Source organism: Stenella coeruleoalba (genome assembly GCF_951394435.1).
Source record: "Stenella coeruleoalba genome assembly, chromosome: 11".
Lineage (NCBI taxonomy): Eukaryota > Metazoa > Chordata > Mammalia > Artiodactyla > Delphinidae > Stenella > Stenella coeruleoalba.
In genome coordinates, this window is record NC_137157.1 from 911,540 (window position 1) to 938,770 (window position 27,231).

Genomic DNA, 27,231 nt, shown 5'->3' on the forward strand with positions numbered 1-27,231 from the left:
GCTGCCCTCTGGGGTGAGGGATGTCTAGGCAAGGGCTCAGCAAAGTGGGGGGCAGCCTCTCACATACAGATGGGTGACGGGGGCACTCGGGGTGTCCCCAGGCTTGCGGGAGTTGGGGCTGGCGCCAGCGGCCCTGGGAGACAGGCGCCTGGGATGGCTCCCACCCCTCTGCCAGCCCCGCTGAGCTCAACGACCACGGCCCCTGACCACCTTCCATCCCCCAACCACAGGACGGGGGCCTGAGAGACAGGGGGACACCCGGGAGCCGTGGGGGAGGCAGGTGGCTCCCTGATCGCACAGGCGCGCAGCCAGCCCCAGGGGAACGCGGTTACCTGAGACCCCAGAGCCTCAAAGTTCCAGGATGTCTTCTGTGACAGCCTGGAAACAGCAGGGCGTCTGGCCAGTGTGAGCCTGCAGGAGGAAGCTGCGGGCTGTGGGCTGTGCCCGGCCCATCGGGAGGGGCAGCACCCGCCCCAGGGAGCGAACTCACTCCAGACTCTCTCCTGCTTGTCTCGGGGCTGAGCTGCGGCCAGAGGGCGAGGCGCAGCCACGGGCATCCTGCTAGCCTTGCCCGGCCGTCACTTCGCGTCCAGATGCTGGCTGGGCGAGCCCTCGCCTTCCTCTCCCTGGCCTGGAGCGCTTACCGGAGCCTGGCCGTCCCCAGGGTCGCAGAATGCAGCCTCTCCTGTTCCCAGGTGAGCCCTGCCCCCCAGGCTCTCCTCTTGCCCTGGTTCCCCTCGGTGGGCACTAGCCGTTCCCACCCCAGCACAGGCCAGGGAAGCCGGCCCGGGGCGGTCGGTGGCGGGGGCCTGGGGGCCTGGGATCCCCACGAGGTGGTGGCCTGACCCCGCAGCGCCAATCTGGGAAACGTCTGCCGGGAGCCTGAGGGGCAGGGGCGCTGACGCACCTGTGACCTGTCCCTCTCCGAGGAGCCACGTGGTGGGGGGCAGCCCGAGAGCCCCTCCTGCGTTCACAGACCCCGATTAGTCACCCAGGGCGGCGTCCGTGCTTCTGTGGATGCCCCGCTAAGGAAACGCCGCGGGTACCAAGCTCATCCTGGGCGGGAAGGAGCCGCAGGGCCGGGATGCGGCTCAGAAGTGGTGGTGTCCCGGAACTCTCACTGTCCCTGGGAGGCGTCCCATCCGGCAGCACCTGCCCGCAGAGTGTGCCCGCGTCCCGGGGGGTCCCCTGGTGCGAGACTGGCGGCCGGCCCGCTGGGACGGGCTGGGGAGCGCCTGCTGTGTGCGCTCCTCCAAGTGTGGGCACAGCAGGGACCTGCGGAAACGCACCTGAAGCAAGATTAGGCGGTGGTGACTGCTGAGCAGGGTAGCCTGGCGTGAGGGCTCATGGGCCTCTCAGGGGCAGTGGCCGGGCCCCCCGGGGGACACGGGGACACCCGGCTCCCAGTCAGGAGGAAAGGCAGCTCCACGAGGCCTGCGAGAGTGTCCAGCAGAGGTTCCAGGGAGCTCACGGATAGACAGAGTGGGCTTGGGTGGCCGGGGGTCAGGCTGGGCTCAGATCCGAGGTGCAGGGACCCATGGTGGCGGTGGAGGTGCGTCTGGCTCCTGGTGGGAGCAGGTGGGTGCAGAGGAAACAGCTGAGCCCAGGTGGGAGGGGTGGTGGCCTGGACCGTCCCCACGGAGATGGAGAATGGGACGGGGCCACTTTGGGGTGTACTTTGGAGGTAGAGCTGGCAGGGCAGGGGACCCTTGACCTTGAGGGAAGGAGAAATCCAAGATGGACCTTAAAGTGTAACCGTAGCCCCTGGGCCGATGGAGGAGATGTTTCCTGTGACGGGGTCTGGCGGGCAAGGGTTCAGGGAGGAAACTCGTTTTTGAAATATGGGATTTGAGAAGCCCGTCAGACGTGAGAACTGGCGTTGGTGCAGCTGGGTGTGGGATGGGCCGGCCCCATGGTGGGATGGGCCCGGATGTGGGGCGGGCCGCGAGGAGGGGAGGGACCCCGGCAGAAGGAGGAGGACCAGGCCAGGGGAGGGAAGCAAGAAGGGAGGGTCCCCCCGCCCCGCCGCTGCCCCCCATGGGGACGGCCAGGCCTGGGCCCCACTTTGCACTTGGCCGTGGAGCTCCAGCCACTGTGGCACCCGGCTGGGGCCGTGGGATTACAGGAGGAGGGCGGAGGAGCAGGGGATGCGGAGAGCCCGCGAGGCCCGGGGGCTGCTGGCAGCCAAGGGAGGGGGTCGGAGAGGGGGAGTCACAGCTCCGGAGGAGGGGTCTGAACGGGAGGGGCTCCAGAAGCCCAGGGCGGCGGGCGGGGCTGCCTCTGTGGGGCGAAGCAGAGGACCGCTGGCACGGCTGGTGCCCCCCGCACCAGCATGTAGACCGCTGCAGCCCATCGTGCCCCTAGGAGGGCTGTTCTGGGCCTTGGCACGTCTTCAGTCATGGCACAGGGTGGGGCGGACAGGAGCAGATGACCGCAGGGTGCCTCAGGGCGGAGTGGGGCAGACCGAAGGGGCCCCTCCTGCAGCATGCAGGGCCCCGCCCTCCACACCCAGTGGAGCCGCAGGGTCAGGGCCCAGACCCCACCCTCGGGTCCCTCCCCACAGACCCCCCCCCCCACGCCCGCCGCCCTGGGAAGCCCCGGGAAGCCCGACGGAAAACCCCAGAGGCGGGGAGGGGGAGGTGGGGCGACCACTTCTCCCTCCTGGCCCCACCCTACAAAGGGCCCCAGGGCCCCGGGCCAGCTTCTGCCGGGTCCCCACCCCCAGCTCCCAAGATGCCAGGGTCCCTGGGCGCCGGAATCCACAGGTGCTCTCTGACCTCGACCTTTGCCCCCGCTGGTCCCCAAGGCAGGAGAGGGGTTGCGGGCACCGAAGGGCCAACTACTAGACCGCGCCCACCCCCGCTCCACTGGAAACCCAGGGGCCACAGCTGCGTGGTCCTCAGGCACAGGGGCAGCAGGAGGTCCCCAGTGGGCGGGCAGTGACCCTGGGCCAGGATGCAGCTGCCCTCTAGCTCCTACCAGCTTGGGAGGGGGCTGGGCTCGGGCCACAGGACAGAGGATGCCAGGGGGTGGCTCCAGGCATCTGGGGCCGTGTCAGGGAGGGAGGGTGGGCGAGGACCCAAGCCACTGCCCCTTTGTCCACTCAGGGCTGCGGCCCAGGCCCAGCTGCTGCCCAGTCACCTTCTGGGCGCGGCACCCAGGTGGGTGCAGCCCCTTAGTCCAGCAGAGCCCTCCTGCCACCCTGGGCCGGCCCCGGAGTCAGGCCCCTCACCCGTGAGAGCCGTGGGCAGGGCCGCAGGTCGCCTCCGTGGGGGTTGTGCGTCTGGAGGCCTAAGGGGGCGAGTCGGCGTCTCTGGGAGATGTCGTGGTCAGAAGACAGGGTGGACGCGGGGTGACAGTTAAAAGGCTGGAGCGGAAAGGCACCTGGGTGGAAACGGGCGAATCCCGGAGTCTGGGGCTCGCCCAAGAGTGACACCCACTTACCCGAGACGTTAACGTCGGGCGTCACTGGGTAAACCTCAGCGCCACCTTTGCAACTTTTCTGTAAATCTAAAATTATTCCAAAATGAAAAGGCTGTTTAGAAAGGGGGGTGGAGCTGGAGCTGGACCACCCTGCAAACCCCAGGGACAGGAGCAGACCCCCTTCGCTCCTCCACCTCCCCACTTGTGCCGGCAGGGTCTCTACCTCGGGCCCCCAGCTGTCGTTGCTCCCTGGGCGCCCCCAGAGGGCCCCCACCGCGGCTGAGCCCGGGCCCAGGGCAGCGACCCTACTGGCTTGTATTCCGCTGCTTCGGGTGCCCGTCCCTGGGCTCCCAGAACTCTGCCGACCCCATCCTCCCAAGCTTACCGTGGAGCCCCTCAGCCCACCCACCAAAGTGGGGTCCACGGGCACGGCCCTGGCGCCTTCCCCCACCCACCCTGTCTGAGCCTGGTCCCTGGTCCCTGGTCCCGACCCCTCGGGAAGCCGTCAGTCCAGCGGGAGAGGCAGTGTGCATGGGCTAATCCCTGCCCTTCCCCGGCGGTCCCCAGGCCAGACCCAGCGAGGCCACCCCCGGCAGTCACAGCTCTCACCCTCCTGACCGCTCGGTTATCGTCCCCCACACTTTTCAACAGCTGACGTTAAATGTCACTTTCTGACGTCGTGTGGCTGCCCCGGCTCCGAAGGCAGCTCCTCCGAGGCCGGGATCGTCGCCCATTTTCTTTTCTTCCTGAAGCCCAGCACCCGCCCAGCACGGGCACAAGGGGGCCGGGGGAGCCGCGGATGCCAGCACGGGAAGTCGGTGCGGTCAGGGGGTGGGGGCTCTGAAGGTGCATGGGGTCCAGGTCACACCGGGGCGGGGCCCGGGGTGGGCGGGGGACAAGAGGCAGCCAAGCTGACCTCCCACCCCTCTCACTGTTCCGTCCACAGGGCTTCGCCTGCAAGAGCCGCGTAAACCGTGAGTACAGCTCAGGCCGAGGGGGACTCGCTGCCCTTCTGCTCCTCATCACCCTGCCCTCCCGGGAGCCAGGTCTGCCAGGCGGCCGGGGTCTCCCTCCTGTGCAGGAAGAGCTGCCGCCACTGCCACCGCCCCTCCCCTAGCAGAGCGCCGCCCCCCTTCCCTGCCCACCGCCTGGTGCAGGAGGGCAAGCGCCCCGTCAAGCCCAGTCGTGGGCTTGCTGGACGTGGGAATCATGCGTTCCTGTTTTCACGGAATTCATTGCTTTGCAATAAATTTCTCATATCACACTTTTTCATTTTTTCCCATTGTAAAACGATATTCCATTTTAAAAATAGCTTTATTGTCTTTGCAGACACTATATTTCATTAAAAGGGGCATAAGAGATGCAAAATATATACGGCAGAAAGTGCAAATAATCTTGCTCCAAAGCCCCCATATAGACATAAACATTGTTTACATTAGGAAAACATTATTCTAGACACTTTTGTAGGCGAATATACTGTTTGTGGGATAAACGTAACAAATATTTTATAGAGGTGAAGTTACCTTATGCCATGTAAACTAAGTATTTTATTTAATTTGACTTGACTGTAATAGGAAAAACTAAAGAAATGGTTAAACTTGAAGTGTTTCTTCACCTCAAGAGGTGTTGTTTCCTCGAGGACCCCTGCAAGGTTAAGGAGTGAGATTATGACACGGGCTGCTGGGCCCCGAGCCGGGGACACGCCCCCACGCCAGGCAGCATCCCGTCACCGGTTTGTCCGACCAGCGGTCAGCGGTTGTGGGGTGTTGAATAGCATCAACTCGGCGGCAGTTCTGTCCCTGGACTCTCCCCGGAGGGTGAGAAGCCGAGGCCACCCTGGCATTTCTGCCGAGGGGCCTGCGGGGTTCTCCTCCGCCCCAGGCCATCCCTGGTCCAAGCCGGGCTCCGTGATGCCCGTTCTCCCATCTGATCTGACCTCAGTCACCTCCGCCTTCCATCACCTGCTTCCATTCATTTTTCTCTTTCTCAACGGCTTTTGCCATGATGATCTCAACTGTTCCAAGCCGGCAATTTAATTTCCAGCCACGTCTCCTGGTTCCTGCGTCCTCACTGTACTTATTTGTCCTGAAATTGGGTCGTCTGGCTCCTTGACTGGTCCTCGGCGGGCACGGCTCCGCTGAGCCTCCTGCCGTGTGATCCCCTGTCGGATCCCTTGTGTCACTGAAGCCGTGTCCTTGTCACAGTGGAGGTGCCTGAGGAAGAGTCCCCTCTATTCCTCCGTGACGTTTCCTTGCCTCCCACGTTCTGTGTTCCTTTTCCCCTCCCTTCTTCCATGTCTTTCCTCCATCCTTATTTTAATTTTTCCTACACTCCGTCTGACATGCTTTCCATCCTGGTCACACTTCGGCAGCTCCCTACAGACCCCTGGTTACTCAGGCTGGCTTCTCCTCTCTTCTGACCGCAGGTCCATGGTGTTTCCCCCAGGAGCTGTGTGCGAGGGCTAGGTGTCAGGACGGCCCCGGGCCTGGCTGGGGAGACAGGGGACTCGGCAGGCGGGTCCTGGGGGCCGGGGAGAGGTGTGGGGAGGGGCCCTCGGCTTCTGGGGGGCCCTGGGGCCGCCGCAGTCTCGTCCCTCCCACTCCTTCCCCCGCACGCCAGTCGGAGCGGTGACAATACAGGACACCCAGCCGGCCTCCTTCTCTCCGGACTCGGGGGAGGGGGGCTTGTCGAGAATTCCGAGGCTGAGTCACCCCACGAGCAGGGCTTCTGGGGAGCGGGGTCGCCAGGCAGGGAGACACCACGGCATCTGGGTGATGCTCTGGCCTGTGTCCGTGTGCTTTGCCTGCTGCGGGGGCCGTTCTCTGGCTCTGTGGCACCTGTGGTTCTGGTCGTTATGGGGGAGGGGTTTCGTGAGGCCACAGCTTCCCCACCCCCACTCCCGTCTCAGTCTGTGTGTCTCTGATGACGCTGAGACCCGTGTGGTCTCCCCCTGTGCCTGACCCGCCCTGGGCCAGCGTGTGGGGGCAGTCACCCCGCGTCACAGAGAGTCCTTCCACTTTCTCAGTCTCAACCTCATGGTGTGAGTCACAGGTTTCAGTTTTGATGCAGCCATGTCTACAAGCCTCCCCCTTCATGGATTTTGTGGATATGGGGGGGTCTTTCAAGAAAGTCTTCCCAATCCTGAGGTCAGAGAGATTTTCTCCCTGTATTTCCTATATTTCTGTATTAAAGTTTTCTTTCTCAGATTTAGGTCTTTGATTCATCTAGAATGTATCTCCGCGTATGGTGTGAGGTAGGAACCCACCTGTGATCTTTTGCTACCTGGAAATCCGTCTGTGGCCGCACCACGTACTGGACGCCCCCCACCCCGTCAGATTTCCACGCTGTGTGCACGGTTCCCTGACCCGCCCCTATCCCTGAGCGGGGTCACACTGTCTGAGTCCATATGGAGCTCAGCTAGATACTGATTTCTGGTGGGGCAAGCCCCTCTGGTTCCTTTCTTTCCTAAATTGTCCCGGGAGATTTCCTAAATCTTTCCTAAATTGTCCCGGGAGATGATGGTGTGGTTGTAGCTTCCCTGAATCCTCAGACCCAAGAGCAAGGATGTAAAACAGAAGTGGGGTCCACGCTCCCAGACCCCAGAGACGAGCCCCAGAGCCCCAGGCGGGAGCATCAGCGGGGTCTGTGCAGCAGGGAGTGGAGGGGTGTCTGAACCCCACAGACGGTGAGAATCGCTGGGGAACACACCCCCCCCGAGGGGCTGCCCACCACTGCGGCAGGTGGGTGCAGGGACCCCTTGGGAGAGGCCCTGCACAGAGAAGCTCGGAGTGGCATCAAGGACAACAGAGGCAAGAAAAGAGCAGCTTCAGGTACGAAGGCAAGGGGGGAAAGAGCTAAGAAACTCAACAGCGATCCACCCTATTTTTAAACACTACCCAAAAGTGACAGCAGAGGGAGCTCTGCGCAGTCAGGAAAGCAGACCAAGTCTGCTAAGAGCTCTGGGAAACTGAATTCACGTAAATGTGGGCAACGGAAGACTGTCAAGGGCAAGTTCCCGACAAGTTATGATAATTAAAAAGAAAAGAAGGAATGGAATGATGTGCCGACAGGCAAAGGAGGTGCGCCAGAAGAGCATCCTGAAACCCACAAGTGTAACAGTTCATTTCAAAATGGCTTAGAATATTCAAGACAATGATACGTTAAAGAACGACGTGAACAAAAATTAGAAACGTTCGGAAACGAGGTGACTAGAAATAAAGGAAAAAATCATTGTATAAATGAAGACTGCATTGGAAGTAGTGAATACACCCAATATTAAATGCCTTGAGAGAAATAGCAGGTGAAAAGGAGATTTTTTTAAAAATCAAAAAGCAATGTCCTACTGTATAGCACAGGGAACGATTCAACATTCTGTGATAAATCATAATGGAAAAGAATACTTTAAAAAAAGAATGTAAAGACGCAGACCTCCTAGAGAACGGACTTGAGGTTATGGGGAGGGGGAAGGGTGAGCTGTGACGGGGCGAGAGAGAGTCATGGACATATACACACTAACAAACGTAGTAAGGTAGATAGCTAGTGGGAAGCAGCCGCGTGGCACAGGGATATTGGCTCGGTGCTTTGTGACAGCCTGGAGGGGTGGGATAGGGAGGGTGGGAGGGAGGGAGACGCAAGAGGGAAGAGATATGAGAACATATGTATATGTATAACTGATTCACTTTGTTATAAAGCAGAAACTAACACACCATTGTAAAGTAATTATACCCCAATAAAGATGTTAAAAAAAAAAAAAAGAATGTATCTATACGTATAACTGAATCACTTTGCTATTCAGCAGAAATTAACACAACATTGTAAATCAACTATACTTCAACTTAAAAAAAGAATACGAGTAAAATTTGAAAGGAAAAAAATCAAAAAGAAATGTAAAAAGAGATAAAATGATGTGTGAATAATGGTAAATGTTACAGATAGTCAAAGGATGTCCGGAAGGCAGATGATATGAGACCCTAAAGAAAACCAAAGCAGCAGAACAAACACTAAAAACTACAGTTCACGGAGAACAAACATTTCTTTCTTGACAGTAGATTTTGAAAAGGCAAACCATGAACCCGAGAATACCAGTCCTGGACACCACATCAAAAGTTATTCTAGTAAAATGGCTGCATTTTAAAGGGAAAGAGAAAAATCTTTGGGCCTCTCGGCAAAAAGAGCTGTACAATTTATAATGGAAAGAAAAGTATATCAGGCTTTTCAAAGAGTGACATTTTAACGCTAGAAGAAAATGGACAGCAAAACTATAATGCAGCTATGGTGCGTATAGACACAATACTGCATTATAATCACCACACTTGCTAAGAGGCTGGATTTTAATTATTCCACAAAAGAAGAAACGATAATTATGTCACTTGATGGGGTGCCTTTGCTACGATGACAATTATTATTACAACATATAAATGCATCAAGTCAATATGCCGTACTCCTTCGATTTACACGACGTTATACGTCAAATATGTTTCCATAAAAGAAAACTGACCTTCTTGTATCAAGGTACAACAGGCGGGGACTCACGGACTATTGTCCCACGGCCCCTCCTGGGGACTCTCCGGGAGAACAAGCCTCGGGCAGCCAGACTGCAGGAGGGTCAGATCAGAAATGGGTGAGAATTACTACAGGGCTAGTCGCAAAACTGAGACTACCTGTGGAAAGGAGGAAAAGGAGACAGTGTGGTGTTCACAGCTGTACGCTGATGGTGTAAAAATGGGGAGAGACTGAGAAAAGTCTATGCAAAGGCACGTTTCTGCTGTTTCCAGTCACCCCGGTGGTTTGTGCTGTGACCCAGACTCGTGTACGGCGTGTGCAGTACAGCAAACGACACTTAGGACATATTTTCATTCTATCCTCCCCTGTGTTCTTGAGAATCAAGCATGGAAGAAAGGAGATGCAGATGTCATGTAGAAAAGGTGCTGTAAAACCTTTACTCTGAATTGGTAACCTCAGTATGACCTCACGAGGTATTGCTTTAAATACGTTGCAGCTCTGTCCACAGAAAAATCCTAGAAACAACGACCAACTCATAGTCATGAGCCTCCCTAGTGCTGTGGCCTTGAAATACCATTTTTCACCAAAATAAACTGATTTCCAGTCTGGGGCAGAAAATGTACCAGAAGAGCCTGGGACATCTTGTCATTCCAGATAGAGGAAGCTCTCAAAGGCGGTGGTGACAGGTCTGCAGTACATGGAGGCCAGAAGGAGCTCCCACCTGCCAAGAGGTATTGTTTGAGCTTCAAAAAAGAATAAGCACTGCGATGAGTTGCAGCCCATACTTAAACCCATGCATTCTTAGCGGTACTGTTTTAAAAAAAAAAAAAAAAAAAGAATTGTTCGTCTCTGTGGATGATAGGGAACCAACTCACCTTGAAGATTGGGTAAATAAAGGGAAGGAATCAAGCCTCCATCGTGCCTTTCTTCTACAAATGCTCCCTTGGAACAATTACTCCAGCCAATAAATGGAAGCAAAACAACAGAATTATCGTATCACCATTTTGCGTCTCCCAGTGAATTGAGCGTCCGTGACAGCTGGCATTAAACATGGCCAAGGTCCAGACAGGACACGAAGGCATTCAACACCAGGTCTATTCCCACCAGAGACTCAACCCTGAGCCCTTCAAATCTTCAATCGGAATTTTTGATTGTCAGTTTCCTGAAAATTTCAGCAGGCATTTTCCGGTGTGTGTATTTTTCAACACCACCAAGCAATTAACTCAACTCTGACACTGTCTACCTGGAGAGAGCCTCAGTTCCCACAGGTGAAGGGCTCAGTCCCACAAGACACCCCCACTTCCGGTGCCAGTCAAAACTCCAGGTGTCACCAGTACTTCTGAGTGACCGGCTATAAATTGGAGACTCCCGCCACCTGCTCCTCAGGTTCAATTAATTTGCTTGAGTGGCTCGCAGAACCCAGAGAAACATTTTACCTACTAAATTACCGGTTTATTATCAAAGGATATAAGTCAGGAAAAGCCAGATGGAGGAGACGCCCAGGGCGAGGCATGGGGAAGGATGAGGAGTGTCCCTGCGCTCTGACTTGTCATTTCTCTGTGTTCATCAACCCAGAAGCGCTCCGAACCTGTCCTTTTGGGGGTTTATGCAGGTTTCATTACAGAGGCATGGTTGATTAAATCATTGGCCATTGGTGATTGAACTCAACCTCCAGCCCCTCTCCCCTCCCCAGAGGTCTGGGAGGTGGGACTGAAAGTTCCAACCCTCTAATCCCATTGTTAGTTCCCCTGGCAACCAGCCCCCATCCTTAGGTGCTTCTAAAAATCACCTCATTAACAAACTAAGTGTGGTTGAAACAGGTTCGTTATAGATAACAAAAGACACCTTTATCACTCATCATTTAGGAAACTCCAAGAGCTTTAGGAGTTGTGTACCAGAAATGGGGACCAAGACCAAATATATATTTCTTAATATAAATCACAATATCACATGTTTTGCTTGGAATTGCACTGAATTTATTGACCAATTTGAGTCAGAAATGACATCTTATCCGAGGTGAGTCTTCTAACCATGAACATGGTATGCCTTTCCATCTTTGAGGAAGTTAGGTCTTCCTCAAAGTATTTATTTATGCCCTTCAGAGGTTGAAGGGTCCATGAATGGGTTCCTTATTTTATCACATTTTCTAGTTGGTGTTTGTTGGTGTAAAGCTAGTTTCGTGTATTAATCTTGCATCCACACACTTGTTACACTTTCTTTGTTATTTCTAGTAGATTTCCCACTGAGTCTCTTAAGTTTTTGTATATAGATAATCACATACTCTGCAAATAATAACAGTTTATAACCTACGTTTGTTTTTGTCCTTATGGAAGTGGCTCAAATCTCCAGGACAATGTTGAATGGGGAACCGCTGTCTCAGTCCTGATATTAAATAGCAATGATTCCCAAAAACGTACCATTAAGGATTAGGTTTATTGGGCGTTTGGAGGAGACGCCCTCCATCTAGACAAGGAAGTGTCTTTCTTTTCCTAGTTTGATAAACCTTCTTTCATCATGGGTAGAAAATTTTATGAAAATTTTCTGTGTCTATAAAGATACTCATACAATTTTCCTCCTTTAATCTTTTTAATGAGGTGATAGATTGTCTAATGTTGACCACACCTGCAGTCCTAAAACAACTCCTATCTGGTCATGTTTAATATATTATTAAATCAATTTGCTAAAATGTTATTTAGGATTTTGCAGCTATATTCGTAAGTGGGGTCAGCTTATACTTTTACTTTTGTGTAAGCCTTAGAAAATTTAACCATCATCTCAGATATTGCCTCTGCCCCATCCTCTCCTTTCCTTCTGCAACCTCGATGGACACACCTCAGACATTTCACGTCTTTCTTCCTATTTCTCAGTCTCCCTTCTGCGTTTTCCATCCTTTGTCTCGTTGCTGATTTCTGTATCATCCACTGTGATCTTTCTCCCACTAATTCTCTCTTCAGTGATGTCCAACCTGCTCTCCAAACCATGTATTGCTTTTTAATTTCTGTTTCTGTGGGTTTTGTTTCTAGAAATTCTATTTGTTTCTTTCAAACGTGCTAGGTCCCTCTTTATAGTTTTTTCCCCTATATTTTCAAGCCTATCCTTTTAGCAGGTTGGTCTGTCTGTGTCCGACCTGTTGTAGCCCTCCATGGACCCGTCCATGGCATGTCTCTGCTGGTTCTTTCTCTTGGTGCTTTGTTTCCCCAGCAACTTTGTTTATCACTAAATATATCTGCTCCAGGGAATTCCCCAGCGGTCCAGTGGTTAGGGCTCCGTGCTTTCACTGCCGAGGGCCCAGGTTTGATCCCTGGTTGGGGAACTAAAATCCCACAAGCCACGGGGTGTGGCCAAAAAAAAAAAAAATGTCTGCTCCATGCCCCTGAGAAATGATGCCTTCCCCACAGCCTAGGATGTAGGCGCCTTCCCCCAGACCAGGTTCCCCTTTGCTTCTGAGTGGCACCCAGGCGGGACATGTGACTATCAGGACCATTTCTAACTAAGTCATAGATTGAAGTTTCTTGGATCTTCCTGGGGGTGCAGACCACGGCCGGGACCCAGCACCCAGGCCCACGGAGGCTGTGGGCTCTCCAGGAAGCTCCGCTGCCCCTGCCCTCCCACCACGCCCCAGGACTCGGGGAGGGGGCAGGGTTCTCCTGATTCCCCTCGCCGTGACGGGGCAGCCCTGGGATCCCCTGGTCTGGGCCGCACGCTTGGAGCCCTCAGCGTCCGGGCTGGGAGACGCCCAGGAACGCAGCTTCCTGTGCTCTGCGTCCCTCTGCCCTTCCTCAGGGTTTATACTGATGATCCTGATTCTTTATCAGCTCTCACAGGTTTTTTTTTTTTTTTTGAGGTACACGGGCCTCTCACTGCTGTGGCCTCTCCCGTTGCGGAGCACAGGCTCCGGACGCACAGGTTCAGCGGCCATGGCTCACGGGCCTAGCCGCTCCGCTGCATGTGGGATCTTCCCGGACCGGGGCACGAACCCGTGTCCCCTGCATCGGCAGGCGGACTCTCAACCACTGCGCCACCAGGGAAGCCCTCTCACAGGTTTTTAAGAAGTTTTTTTTACATGTATGTTTTTTTTCTCCAGCATTGTAAGTTGTTTTCAGTAGAATTGGTCCAAACAGCGTGGGCTACCGTAGGCTGGGAAATGGAACTCGCAACTTGTTTTTAAACAGACAGGAGTCCTTCTTTCTCCTGCTGCCCTCCCAGCACGAATTTAAATTCACCACCGTGTTCTACCCATTCCTGTGTTCACTGTTGCTTTCGTAACCCACTTCTTCCTTTTGAGTTCATATTTCTCCTTTTTAAAATACAGCTGTCAGGTCTTCTTTTAGGAAGCCTCTCTAAATGAGACCAAGGATATTTACTTCTCCGTAAGTATTTATGATGAGCTTTGGGTTCACAATTCTTTCCACACAGTAGCAATGAATTATTTTCCCCATTTTGAACCACAAATAATTTAGTGTTTCTGCCTCACTTTTTTTTTTTTTTTTTTTGGCCGCGCTGCACGGCATGCAGGATCTTAGTTCCCCAGGGATTGAACCCCAGCCCCTGCAGTGGGAGCGCGGAGCACTAACCACTGGACCGCCAGGGAAGTCCCCTGCCTCACTTTCTTCTATATACTCTCTCCTGTTTTGTGAGCTTAATTTGGGACAAGAGCCTGTTCTTATTTTTATTCATTTATTTACAACAAGCGACTTCTCCTTTGCATCCATTATACTTAACTATGTATTTCATCATTTCCCATGGTCACCACGCTCTTCTATGGCTCTACCTTTTTTTTGGCTCTGATCCTTTCCTTGCTTGGCTGGAAGGTCTTTGTTTTTTTCCAGAAAAGGTCAAAAGTTGCAGACTTCTCATTTTCTGCGCAGAGGAGGAAGTTTTCACACGCATGAGAGAAAATTCTAAAGCACAATCGCTTCTTTCGAGAAGGCTGCATACCGAGCTCTAAGGATGACTCTCAGAGCAGGGAAGCGTCAGGCTTGGGACACAGTCCTCGCCACGACATTACGTGACGAACCCACCGGGCTTGACCACTAGCCCCTGTGGCCAGACAGACACTCAGCTGTCTCCTGCAGGCGGCCTCTCCTCCTATTCCAGCCACTGCCCTGGGGTGCTGTCCCCCTCTGAGTTGTCCATCTGACCCCACACCTTAGGTACATCAGCTCCAAGATGACAGTGGGCAAAGGATGCAGTTGGGGGCCAGGCTGGGGGCAGGCCATCATTTAGATCTTCCACCAACGGGGAAGATTTTATCACCAACACTGTTTAGAACTGCCAGCGCGTGTTGATAAAAAAAGGCAGACCAACTACTCGCTGGCTTTATTATTTTTTAAACCTCCATCAGTCTGGGGGGAGGATGGTGGAAGCCTGCGGCCCCCTCCCCCAGTCTACCCCTCCTGCATTGAGGACAGACAGGCACTCATTTTATATTGCGTGGTTGGTTTCCTTATCATTGAATTTGGAAAGTTCTTTATAGATTCTGAACACAAGTTCCTTAGCAGGTGCATGATTTGCAAATATTTCCCCCCAATCTCTGACTTATCTTTTCACTCCTTACCAGGGTCTTTCAAAGGGTAGAAGTTTTAAAGTTTGATGAAATCCAATTTATTCATTTTTTTCTCTTGTGGGTCACGGTTTCAGTGTTGTATCTAAGAATTTTTTGCCTTACCTAAGGTCACAGAGATTTTTATTGAATAAAAATGTGTTTTCTTTTAAAAGTTTTATAGTTTTAGGTTTTACATTGAGGTTGACGGTCCATTTTAGGTGAACTTTGTATGTTGTGAAAGCTGTGGACAGAAGCGCATTGTTTGCCTGGGGACACCAGTTGATCCAGCACCATTTGCTGAAAAGACTACGCTTTTCCCTCTGAGTTCCCGGCAGGTCTGCTGAGAATCAGTCGTGCATATGTGGGCAGGGATAGGATGCTAGGCGGGCGGGGTTTGTTTCTCAGTCCCGCAGGGTCTTCGTCCCCATCATCTTCTCACTTGCGTTGCTCCCGAAAAGAATTCTGCACCTTCCTTACCTTGGCTCCTCTGCACATCACGTCTTTTTTCCTCTGGTGGCGTTTACAGTTTTCTCTTTACCACTGGCTTTGAGCAAACTGATCCTGGTGTGCCGTGTAATTTCTTCATATTTCTTATCATTCATCAGGCTTCTTGGATCTGTGAGTTTATAGTTCTCACCAAGTTTGAAAATTTTCTATCGTTTTTTCAAGTTTTTTCATTCCCTCATTCCTTCTGGGACCCTAACCACACATACATTAGGTCACTTGAAGTGGTCCTACAGCTCGTCAATGCTCTGTTCTATTATTTCCCCACCACTGTCACCACCACCTTCACCATCATCATCAACACACCTTCACCATCGCCACAATCTCTCTCCATCTACTTTTGGATGTTTTCTGTTGCTATGTCAAGTTCTCCAGGGTTTTTTTTTCCAATGGCTAATCTGTTATTAAACCAGCTGTTGTATTTTTCATCTCAGGCACTGTAGTTTTCATCCCTAAAAGTTGGATTTGGGTTTTTTTTTTAAATATCTTTCATGTCTAACATGTGGAATACAGTTACAGTAACTGTTTGAATGTTCCTGTCTACTAATCCTAACATCGCTGTCGGTTTTATTTGATTTTTCCTCTCATTCTGGGTTATGTTTTCCTGATTCTTTGCATGGCTTGTAATTTTCTATTATATGGTAGACATGGTGATTTTTACCTGTTGTGTGTCGGATATATACTTTTATCCGTACAAATATTCTTGAGCCATTTCTGAAATACAGTTAAGTTCCTTAGAAACAGGTTAACCTTTGGGGGTCTTTAAGATTTGTTAGGCGAGGCCAGAGCAGTGCTCCATCTAAGGCTAGTTATTCTCCTACAGAAGCAAGACTCTTGCATACAGTGTACCCGGGGCCCCGTGAATCACGAAGTCCCCAGTCTGGCTGGGAATGGGGTTAGTCCTGGCCCCGGGTGCGGACAGGACGCTGTCCCCGCAAACCCCTTGGGCTTCTCCTCTTCCTGCAGCCCCTCACGTCCATGTGCTCATCCGCTCTCTGCCGAACCCGCATTCCCCTGCTCTCTCTGCATCATCCCTCCTCTTGCGCTCATCCTGCAAACTCTGGCCACTTCCGTCTGCCCCATTTCTCCACTTCGGGAGGGTGTCAGGGGTCCCCAATTCCCCCTCCCTCTGCCACAGCCGGGAAAGGCTCTCAAGACAGCAGGGCCCTCGTTGGGCTCCCCCGTCTGTCCCCGTCCCTCGGGCATGGCCGTCTGTCCCCGTCCCTCGGGCATGGCCGTCTGTCCTTCCCCACGTCCGGTGTCTTGAGACTGTATCTTGTCTGGTTTCCAGGCTGCTTCAGGCTCGAGGGAAAATCTGACCCCTGTGACTTCATCTTGGCCACAGTGGGATCCACAGCGCTGGGTTTCTTTCCCAGGAACACTTCAGACCTCGTAGTTCCTGCTGCCTCTTTGAGTTGTTTCTGATACGGCCCAGTCGGGGCTCTGTTGAGCGACGGGCCAGCGCGTCTGTCCGTGTCTCAGCCGCGGTGCCTCTGCCTCCCTTCTCCAGGGTCTCGGTGGTCAGCCACCGTGGTCCGTGGGGATGCCTCATTCCTGCTCCACTTTCTCTGCAGCGAGGAAGCCTTTGGTGCGCCCTCGGCCTCTGCTTCCCCCCATCACGTGCATTCAACAGTTCCACCTGGTCCCACCCGTGCCCCCTCTCCTCCCGGCATTTTCGTCCTTTACTTCCCCTTGACTGTCAGCCCAAGAAGCTGGTCTTCCTGACATGCTCCCGGCGTTCGCCTGGGGCCCGGGCCCCCTGGAGGCACCGCTGAGCACACACACCTCCCCTTCCTGGGCGCACTGTCCCGCCCGGGGTTACTCCCCCGTCTGACACGTCACTACGCGTGAACGCCACGGCCCTGAGCGCAGCAGAGAACCTGGGCTGCCATCTCCGTGGGGCGCGGGGCCCCCTGGGGTGTGGTGGCTCCCGTGGAACCAAGGCCCCTCCCCGGACCTGAAGCGTCCGCCGGCGAATCTGCAGAGCCACGGCCGAAAACACTGCTCGGCCCCCGCGCCTGGACGTGAGAGCCCAGCTCCCTGCACAGCCCCTGGGCCGGCCGCAGTTTCTGGTGCCCTGACCGAGGCCGTCGGGGCCAGGCCCACCTGGGCGGGCGCAGCCGCCTGCCGGCGGTCAGGGCCTTAGGCGGCAGTGCCCTTGAGGTCAGGGCCCCCGTGCCCCCAGCACACCTTTGCTGTCGCCCATCTTTGTTGTCCGTGGGGCCCGCCAGCTTGCCGAGGGGGGCTCCTCTGCCCCCTTGCTGGCCAGGCGGGGGCCCACTCCTGGCGCCCAGCGGTCATCTCTGAGCATGGCTCAGGGTGGCCCACCACTCATCCGGGGCCTGGTTCCCTGACTGCACTGGGGCAAGTAGGGAGGACTCTCCCCGCGACTGTGCAGCCCCAGAGCCCCCCTCCCCCACCCCCACCCCACCACCCAAAGAGCCTTACCCAGGCCCTGGGAACCGTGGTACTCACCCTCCTTCTCCCCTCCCCAGGAAATATTTTCAACAGCTTCTGCCGCAAGCCCCCCACGTCCATGTCCGGGTCCGTCCTGGAGGCCCTGACCCTCTCCACTGCCATGAAGTGTGCCCCCCCCGACGGCTGCTCCCTGTTCCTGCGCGTCAAGGCCTCTCTCACGCTGCATGGTGACCATGATGGTGGTGACACCCAGGAAGTGGGGTGGTGGGCTCAGGGCTCCTCTAATCCCCGTGACAAGCCGGGGGTGGGGTGGGCCAGGGAGACCCTGCTAACTGCCCTTCACAGAGGAGGGGAGGGAAGGGCTCTGACAGCCCTGCCGGCCCCTCCCTCCACCCAGAGGGCCTGCGGGGCCTGGAGGCCTGCTCCATGAGCCTGGACACCCAGGAGACACAGTGCCAGAGCGTGCGGGTCCCCAGGGCCTCCCGCCGGCTGCAGGTGGGGCAGCAGGTGAGACCAGGGTCTGACCCGGACTTGCGGGTCCAGCCCCAAGCCGGTGCCGGGCAGCTGCACCTGTCCCCTGGCCTGCTCCTGGCTGCCCTCCCCTCTTGGCCACCTGATCCATAGACCGTCCTGGGGCTCTGCCACCCCAGGCCCAAGGAATGGGTGCCCCTCCTCCTCTGCCCCAGACCCTGGGTTCCAGCTGTGCGGTGTGGAACTGGCCTGGCCATGGGTGGGTGGACAGAGGTCCCAGCTCCACCAGTTCCCACCCGTCCCTGCCCAGCTCCAGGTGCACTTTGACTGCTTTGAGGTGAGCGTGGCCCAGAGCCTCTACGTCACCCTGAGGACTGTCCCCCACTTCTGCGGGGTCCAGCTGGACGAGCGGTACCATGTGGAAGGTGGGCCGGCGCGGGCACAGCTGCCATCCAGCTTCCCGGGACTGATTCAGGGCGGGACTCACCCAGGGCAGGGGGCAGGGGGCAGGGCCCCGCGCTGGACGGCTCCCAGCAGTGCATTTGGCTCAATTCAGCGTCTCCGTTTCCCTGGAGAGGAAGGCCTTCTGGAAACCACACGGGCAGAGGCCCAGCTGGGGGGCGGCCCCTGGTGCAGAGCGGGCTGGGCCCAACACTGCCTCTGTCGTTCTCAGACTGCGCAGACGAGGACGTAGGGAGGAACGTGCCCGACTGCTTTGGTGAGGCCCCCTCCCCGGGTGGGACCTGGGCCCCATGGCTCCTGGGAAGCCTCTCAGGTGGTGGCAGACACCCACGGGCCTCCCACTGGGCTCTTCTGCCCTCCGCACTCGGGAAATCATGATGGGTCCTCAGGTGGGAGACCCCCAAAATACCGGGGTCTGGCAGGGATCACCACCTGGAGGCTGTCAGCACAAGGGAGCCCCGTGCCTGGTGACCTCTGGCCCCAGCGTGACCTCACCTGCTTCCCTTCTACAGCTGGGAAGCTCTCCTACTCGGTGGACCGCAGCCGCAAGGTCATTCTGGTACAGGTGCCAGAGTCAGGGGGCCCCGACTACCACGACTACTACGTGCGGCTCTGCCTCAAGTGGTTCACCTGCGAAGACGCGGGCGCCCCAGTGCGAGTGAGCCCCGCCCCGGCCCCGCCCCCGGCCCGGCCCCGCCTCTGATCCTCGCTGGCCGCCCGCCCACGGTGCCTTCACTCCCCTGCAGGTGACAGCGAACGGGGTCTCCCGGAGGGTCTCTCTGCCCTACAAACAAGAGTTGTCGTGCCTGTGCCTTGAGGTCAGTGAGGATGTGGCCTTGACCGCCGGGAGTGGACAGAAGGATGGGCAGACCCTGCGCTGACCCCAGTCCCTCCCGCAGGGCTGGTCCGCGACGCCTGACGCCGTGCGGATCCAGACCTGCCCCTTCGAAGATGGCAAGTGCCCCGTGGTGCCAGGGGGAAGGAGGGGGGAGCGAGGAGAGAAGGGTGGGAGATGGGAGGGTCAGAGGTGCCCAGCAGGGTAGGGGCTGGCCTGTCCAGCTGGGACGGCTGACTCGAGCGGGGGTGAGACGGGGTTGGGGGACAGGCCCAGCCTCAGCCCTTGAGCCTGCTTCGGACGGCAGGCAGCCAAGTGTGTTCCAGGCAAGCCCTCCAAGGCGGCAGAGCCTGCGCGTGGACGTGAGCGTGCAGGAGAGCGCGTGTCGGCCGGTGCACGCACGTGTCGCAGCCAGGCCACCTGGAAGAGCCCAGGCTGCCGAGAGGGGCTCCCGGAGGGGTGCGGGGTGCTCACAGAACACACACACAGACTCGGGTCAGGCCCAGAGCCCCCGAGAGAAGGCACCTGGGTCCTGGGCCAGCCCGATGGTTACTCTAGCAGGTGCTCAGTCCCGTGGCCCACGGGCGGCTGGGGTAGCGCCAGCTGATGCCAGCCCTGGGGGAGGGTCCCTGCAGACACGGAGACACTGTGGGACGCCATCCACTACCACCCGGGGAGCCAGGAGCTGAGTTGGGAGCCTGCCTGTCCCGTGAGTGGCCGTGTGAGTCTGTGCTGGCGCCCAGGGCCAGGGCCCCAGTGCCTGGAGCTGGAGCAGTCCAGCCGGCCTGCACACAGCAGGGTGAGTGCCCCCAGGCAGGGATGGGGCGGGGATGGACGGCCAGGGCCCTGACCTGAGCGCCCCTCAGGTGCAGTACCCTCTTGTGGACACCCAGCCCCAGCTCTGCCTGAAGGTGAGTGGGCCAGTCCGCAGCCCGCCTCGTGCACTACCAGGGCTTGGGGAGGGGGCCCAGGGCATTGGGGCAAGGGGCCTGCAGCCACATATCCCCCTGTGCCTTGTCCAGCCCTGGGTCCAGCTACTCAGTGGCCCCTCTGATCCCCTCCTGGTCCCACGGGGGCGGGGCGGGGGGAGTGTAACCAGTCCCAGAGGGCCACGAAGGAGGCCCGCCTGTCCCGGCCCCCCACCCGCCCCCCCGTACCTGCACACGTGGCCACACCCCGTCCCTCGGCCTCCCTGCAGTTCTCCACGAGCCTGGGCTTCCCGGTGAAGTGCCCTTTTGAGCAGCTGCGCTTCCCAGGTGAGCCCCCCGCGGGGCGGGAGGGAGGCCGGCTGGGGCCGTTGCAGGGCGGCCGCAGCAAAGAAGGCCCTTTGCTTGTGTAAATGCCTCTTGGTCGGGGGGAGGGGGGGCAAGACGACAGGGTGCGGTCACTTGTGGGGTGGCGTGCTGGGCCTCACCCCTGCCCCCCGCAGCCTGGAAGATGACCGTCCAGCTGGCACCCGCTCCGGGCCACCTCCGGGTGGCCTTCTTCTCGCCCAGCCCTGCCCGCTTCCAGGTGTGCCTGTGTCACCGAGGGAAGACGTGGCCCCCCGCGTGCCGCCGGCTGCTCCAGGCCACCCCCATCCCTGCGGTGAGCTGGGTGTGGTGGGCACCGTCCTGGGGACCTGGGGGGGGCGTGCTGACCCCTTCAGTTCCCCACAGTCCCCAAGCCAGCCCTGGCGGGGAGGGTGCTGAGACGGCTCCGCAGGGACGCAGAGGAGCCTGGTCTGCACCCCCGCTGCCCGTGACCCACCCCTCCCCCGCTCAGGGTGACCCCACAGAGGACCCTGCGGTGGCCTTTGTGGACATTCCCGGGGACCAGGCCTGCGCACCCGGCACCTGCATCCAGGTGGGTGGTGCTGTCCTGCCCACCTCCTCCACTCCCAGACCTCAGGGGAGCCCCCGCCTCCCCAGAGCTGCCCTGGGGGCCCCTCCAGCTACGCAGTCCCTCCAGCCGGTGCCTCTGGGGAATGCGGGCGGGGCTCAGGGAGCGGCTGCAGGCTGTGCTGACCCGCTCTCGCTCTCGCTGCCTTCGACCCGGCCTGCAGGGCAGAAGGACCGACATCCAGTTCTCCGTCCCCCAGCAGCTGTGCGACCTCCAGTGCGGTGAGCACCGGGGCCAGGCCTCAGCCAGAGGGGGCAGGGAGGACAGGCCCTCGGGGGGCTGCAAGAGGCAAGGGCTGGACCCCAGACTGGCCCCTGGAGCCCCGTCTCCCATGTTGGAGTGGGGGCGGGGTGCACGGCACAGTAGACTGGGGCTCGGCAGGCGACAGAGGGGCCACCCGCCTCGGAGCCAGGCCCGGCCCCGCCCTGACTTGGGCGGTCAAGTCCGCCCCAGAGCCTCCAAGCACCCAGCCGGGTCCCACGGTGTCAGGTGCGCTGCGTCTCCTCCCTGACTGCTCCGACCCCAATCAGGGCTCTGGTTCCAACTGTGCAGGAACGCGATGTCCCCAGCCCACCCTTCGCCCAGCCAGCCACGGATAAGCCTAACCCTGCAGGGCCTGGGTGTGGCCCAGCGGGGTGGCTCCTGCCCCGGGGTGGGGTGGGGGGGAGGGGGTGGGGGGTGGGGGTGGGGGTGGGGTGGGGGGAGGGACGACACCAGCGCAGGGTGAGTGACAGCAGGCACAGCCACCTGCAAGCACAGAACCTCTCCTGGTAGCTGTGGAGAGTGGACCCCCTGGTCACGGGGGGAGCATTCCGGCGCCCAGGGCTCTCGCAGCCCTTTCTGCACATGGGCAGCTGGGTAGGTCTTGAATGGCCTCTGAACTCAGCTGAGTCACAGCAATTCCAGGGCAGCCCCAGTCCTGCCCGCCTTCCCCCGGGAAATGCCCCGGGGCCCGCGGAGGCTCCTCACGCCTGTATCCCCCAACTGCCCCCCACTCCCTGACCCAGCAGAGCTTTTCAGCCGAGTCTGGGTCCCATTCCCCAGCAAAGGTCACCTCCAGCAGATCACAGGTCAAAGGGGCGATGGTCACCCCTAGGGGCCTCATGTCTGGGCTGGGGCTCTAATACCTGCCAGCCAGGTGGCCCGGTGGCTGGCCTGGGGCCACGGCTGGAGCGCCAGTGTTATGCTGGGCGAGTCCCAGAGTCCCAGGAAGCAGTGAGAGTGACTGGGCCCAGCTCAAGTGTGGGCACCTGGGGGGCATACTGCCCTTGGGGTCTGGGCGGACTCCCCCGGAGACGGGACCCTTGCCTGCCGCGCGGGCACTGGCTCAGCTGCACTGGGCAGTGCACCCTGAGCGACTGGGGTCTCGGACCCCTCTCCTGCCTTCCACCGCACAGGCAGGGCTGGGCTGGGGACGGCTGTGCCCCCAGATGAGGGTGGCACTGGGCCGCCTGAGCCAGCCCCCCATTCCTGTCTCCCCAGCTGCCACCCAGGGGACAGCAGCCTGAGGCCACGTGTCTCACCAGGAAGAAGCAAGTGCTAGGGCCAGATTGCTGGGACGTGGTGAGTGGCAGCTCACGCCTGGGCACGCCAAGCCTCTGTGAAGGCTGGGCCTCAGAGCAGGCGGTGGGGCGGGTCTCACCTGGCCCCAGACCGTGGCACCTATGTGCCTCAGCTCTCCAGAGGCCTGCGGCTCCCGCGGGCCCTTGGGCCATGCCGGGGCTTCCAGTCAAGGACCTTCAGCCCCTCTGAACCCCCCGAGTGGGGTCCAAGAGAACGGCTGGGTGGGATGCGCCCTTCCCCGGGTGGCCCAGCCCCTGACCTGCCCCATCGCAGCGTGGTCCCGGCTCCCTCTGGACAACTGGGGGCACGGCCTGCACCCCTGGTCCTGAGGACAGTGTTCTCTGAAGTGCAGAGTGTGGCCGCGCCCCTTCTGTAGCTGGGCGGGTCTGGGGGCCGGGACATGCCCACAATGGCCGGGCTCCACATACTGGGTGGCCCCCTGCTGCCCAGGCTGGGCCTTCACTGGCCCCCCAGTGTCCCTCACACAGCTCTCCCTCGACCCTTCAAAGACTCTGCTAAGAGCTCGAGGGAGCCCACGGCCCGAACACCACCCTGCACCAGCCCCCCGCAGAGCTCAGCCCACCTTCCACTCCCCAGGCCCCCAGCGAGGCCAGTCCAGTGAGGGCCGGCTGCTTCCGTTGGCCTCAGGGGCCACGTGCCAGGACGAACCATTCTCAGACAGTCACACTCCCTGAGGGCCACTATGTGCCATCTGTGCTCAGGGACCACAGGGGGACCCTTGACCCTGCAGTGTCACTTCCGTGTCCCAGGCCAGGGGTCACCCAGCAGTTGGCCGGCTGGGTCTGCCCTCCCAGGACCCTCCTGCCGGCTCACAAGGACCACCGGGCCACACCTCCCAAGCTGTGTCTGGGGTCACCTCCACGAGACCACGGTGCATCCAGGCCCCGCCCTGGACGTCAGCTGCGCTGCGTCTGCAGATGTGCCCCTACACCCAGGCCCTGGCTGGGCTGTCCCTCCTTCAGCCGGACACAGTCCACCGGGCCTTCTCCTATCCCTCTCTCAATGGGGCCTGCTGCCCCCAGCCGACTAGGGGGGCAGGCAAAGCCAGCATGGCCCCTCGCTCAGTAAACACTTGTCCACCTGGCTCGCCTCTTTCCTTGACGACAGAGATGGGGTCTGCAGGGCAAGGTGGCCCTTAGGGTGGGGTTGGGAGGACCACGGGCCTGGGCTTACCTCCTAAAACGAGATGGAGGTCAGGACTGCAGCTGGGGCGAGGGTGGAGCCACGGACACGGGCGGAGCCTGCCGCCCTCCGCCACGTACAGCCCCGCCTGTATCGCAGGACATCCCCAGGCTAGGAACTCCAACAGCCCCACAGCCGCACCCATGGGTGGGGAGAGAGTGGTGCCCACAGGCGGGTCAGGGCCACCCCGTGCCCACTCAGCCCGCAGGCCCGCCCCCTGACGATTGGCAGGGGCTGAACCACCCCTCAAGCCCCAGGCTCCCACTCCCCTACCCCAGCCAGGCCCGGTCCCCTGCCCAAGGGGAGACCCCTGTCTGCCCCAGGTGTCCCCTCCCCATCAAGGCACCCAGGAGGGTGGGGGACCAAGGTCCCAGCTCTGGCTGGGGCCCCCTCTCCCCGTCCCACAAGCTCCTGCTTCCCATGCCTGGACCATCCAGGGGTCCCCTGGTCCACGCACAGAGACCCCAGCGGGACCCAGGGCCACCCCAGGAGTCCTTGCCGCCTGGAGCTGGAATGGTGGATTTGCTGGCGGGGGGTGCGGGGAACTGACCGGGTGCAGGCTCCCCCAAGACTCCTCAGCAGCCCGGGCTGCCCCAGATGGCGGAAGCAGAGGCCCACACAGAGGCAGCGGCCGTGCTTCTCTCCAGGACCAAGGGTGTGCAGGGCCACAGGGGACGGGGAGGGGAGGAACACGCTCTGGTCCCAGCTGCCCCACTGTCCAGTGTGCACCGCCACCAAGTGGTGGCAACACTCAGCGCCCGCTTCTGAGCTGGACCTTACCTCCCGCCTCCACATCAGGATCTGGAACCACACCCGGAGCCCCATGGCCCAGCAGGCCCACCGCCTTGGCCATGGACCAAGTAAGACTGGCCCCCCCGCCCGCCAAGCGGGAAACCCCATCCTCACCCCTGCCCCGGAGAGACGTGCGGATGCGCTCAGGCCCCGGATGAGGGATGACTAGGGTCACACCCGCCAGGGCTCACAGCTTAGCTGGGACGAGCCTTTGGACATCTGTGTACCTCATTCATTCCTTAAGCGGGTACTGAGCGCCCACTGGGTGCCACCCTGTCCCAGCACTAATAACAAACAGCACTGGCCCCGGAGCGGGGGAAATACCTGGGTCTGCCCTGAACTGCGGGGCTTCTCAGGTCAGGATTTTCAGCCCTAAACCCCAGGCAGACAGGGCCATCGGCCACCCTACCTGGAGCGGACCTTTGCCTGGGGAAGACAGACCACAAACAGCTGAATATGTAACTTATAACGGGGTGCCCAGTGCCAGTGCGAGAAGGAGGAGGTCAGGAAAGCAAATAGGAAGTGTGGAAGGGCTGCCGTTTAGAGGAGTGTGGTCCCGGCAACGCGTGAGTCTGGTTCTAACAGGATGGACAGGTGAGGGGCTGTGGCAGGCAGGTGGGGCCATGGGGTGCCCTGGCTTGGATACGGGGGTACGAGTCAAATAGACCAACGTTCCTCAGTGTCTGGAGTTGGGGCTCCATGGGCTGGGACGGAAATGTAGCAGCAGGAGCTGGTGTTTGCACGTGGTAAGTTTGAGCTGCCTCTGTTCGCCAGTGCTTCTGTAGGGCCTTCTGGGTATCACTCCCTCAGTGAACAAAACAGACACAGATCCCTGCCCAAGGCAGAGAAGAGAGGCATAAACATTAAAAAAAAAAGAGTAAATTATCTAGGACATAAAAGGTTTATTCAGAAAGAAAAATTGGAGCAGGTTAAGGGAAGGAGATGGTCTTGGGGGCAGAGTGGCAGGCTGGGTCTCACGCCAAGACAGGAAGGAGATGGAGCTGGTGGACCAACAATTAAAGCCCAGTGAGTCAGACTTCCCTGGTGGCGCAGAGGTTAAGAATCCGCCTGCCAATGCGGGGGACACGGGTTCGAGCCCTGGCCCGGGAAGATCCCACATGCCACGGAGCAACTAAGCCCGTGCGCCACAACTACTGAGCCTGTGCTCTAGAGCCCGCAAGCACAGCTACTGAGCCCACGAGTCACAACTCCTGAAGCCCACGTGCCTAGAGCCCGTGCTCCGCAACAAGAGAAGCCACTGCAATGAGAAGCCGCGCACGCAACGAAGACCCACCGCAGCCAAAAATAAATAAATAAAATAAATAAATTTATTAAAAAAACCCCAAAAACCCAGTGAGTCCTTCCACAAGGGTAGAAAGGGATAAAACAGTTTTATTATTGGATGAGCATTAAGAGACTGCAAAGACAAAAACCTCACCCTTTATATGATCCAGGCAGGTACAACCCATTCCATACGGGATCTCAAGAAAAATAACTGAACTCGAGCCCATTTTGCGTGATAATAACGCAGCCGCCCCAGCTTCTCTGGTTCCTGTTTGCATGGAACGTCTTATTCCATCCTTTTACTTTCAACCTCTTTGTGTCTTTGTATGTAAAGTGAGTTTCTTGTACACAGCAAGTGTACAAAGGTGGATCGCCTTTGCCAATCTCTGTCTTTTAATTGGAGACTTTAACCCATTTAAAGTTTTAAAAATATATATTTTATTTACTTACTTATTTTTGGCTGCGTAGGGTCTTTGTTGCTGCGTGCAGGCTTTCTCTAGTTGCCGTGAGCGGGGGCTACTCTTCGTTGTGGTGCATGGGCTTCTCATTGCAGTGGCTTCTGTGGCTGTGGATCATGGGCTCTAAGTGCATGGGCTTCAGTAGTTGTGGCGCACGGGCTTAGCTGCTCCGTGGCATGTGGGATCTTCCCGGGCCAGGGCTCAAACCCGTGTGCCCCGCATTGGCAGGCAGATCCTTAATGACTGCACCACCAGGGAAGCCCTCCATTTACATTTAAAGTGAATACTGAGGGACTTCCCTGGTGGTCCAGTGGGTAAGACTCTTTGCTCCTAACGTAGGGGGTCTGGGTTCGATCCCTGGTCGGGGAACTAGATCCCACATGCATGCCACAACAGAGACCCTGCGTGTCGCAACTAAGACCCGGCACAGCCCAAATAAATAAATAAATATATTTTTTAAAAATAGAGTGAATACTGAAAAGAAAGGACTTACTTCTACCATAGCTATTTGTTTTCTTATATGTCTTATATGGTTTCTGTCTTTCAGTTCTTCTATTACTGCCTTTTGGGTATTTAGTTGATTTTTTGTGATGTACTATTTTGATGTCCTTCTTCTTTCCTTTTCTGTATTTTCTTACTGGTTTCCTTGGGAGTGACAATTAAAATCGTAAACGTATAAAAAACTAGTTTGAATAATACCAATTTGGTTTCAGTAGTAAACACTCTGCTCCTACACAACCACAGCCCTCTGCTGTTGTTGTCACAGATTCATCTTCATCTATTGTGTGTCCATTAACATAGATTTATAACTATTGTTTCATGCATTTGCCTTTTAAATCATACGGAAAAAAACGGAGGAGTTACAAACCAAAACTGCAATAACACCAGCT

At 57.6% G+C, this 27,231-nt stretch overlaps 1 protein-coding gene across 1 annotated transcript; it reads left to right on the top strand.

Annotated features, from left to right (window-relative positions):
• Window positions 1-283: 283 nt before the first annotated feature.
• Window positions 284-24,757, top strand: IL17REL (interleukin 17 receptor E like; the record flags this gene model as incomplete). Its single annotated transcript, XM_079936533.1, has 20 exons — window positions 284-798; window positions 1,031-1,256; window positions 3,108-3,161; window positions 3,638-3,836; window positions 4,370-4,469; window positions 16,485-16,562; window positions 17,470-17,619; window positions 17,790-17,899; window positions 18,174-18,288; window positions 18,537-18,581; window positions 18,838-18,983; window positions 19,072-19,143; window positions 19,225-19,330; window positions 19,796-19,959; window positions 20,027-20,071; window positions 20,359-20,416; window positions 20,590-20,747; window positions 20,925-21,005; window positions 21,205-21,262; window positions 24,606-24,757. Exons 1-20 carry the CDS (start codon window positions 594-596, stop codon window positions 24,755-24,757), a joined length of 2,322 nt encoding a protein of 773 aa, XP_079792659.1. The 5' UTR covers window positions 284-593.
• Between the last annotated feature and the right edge of the window lie 2,474 nt (window positions 24,758-27,231).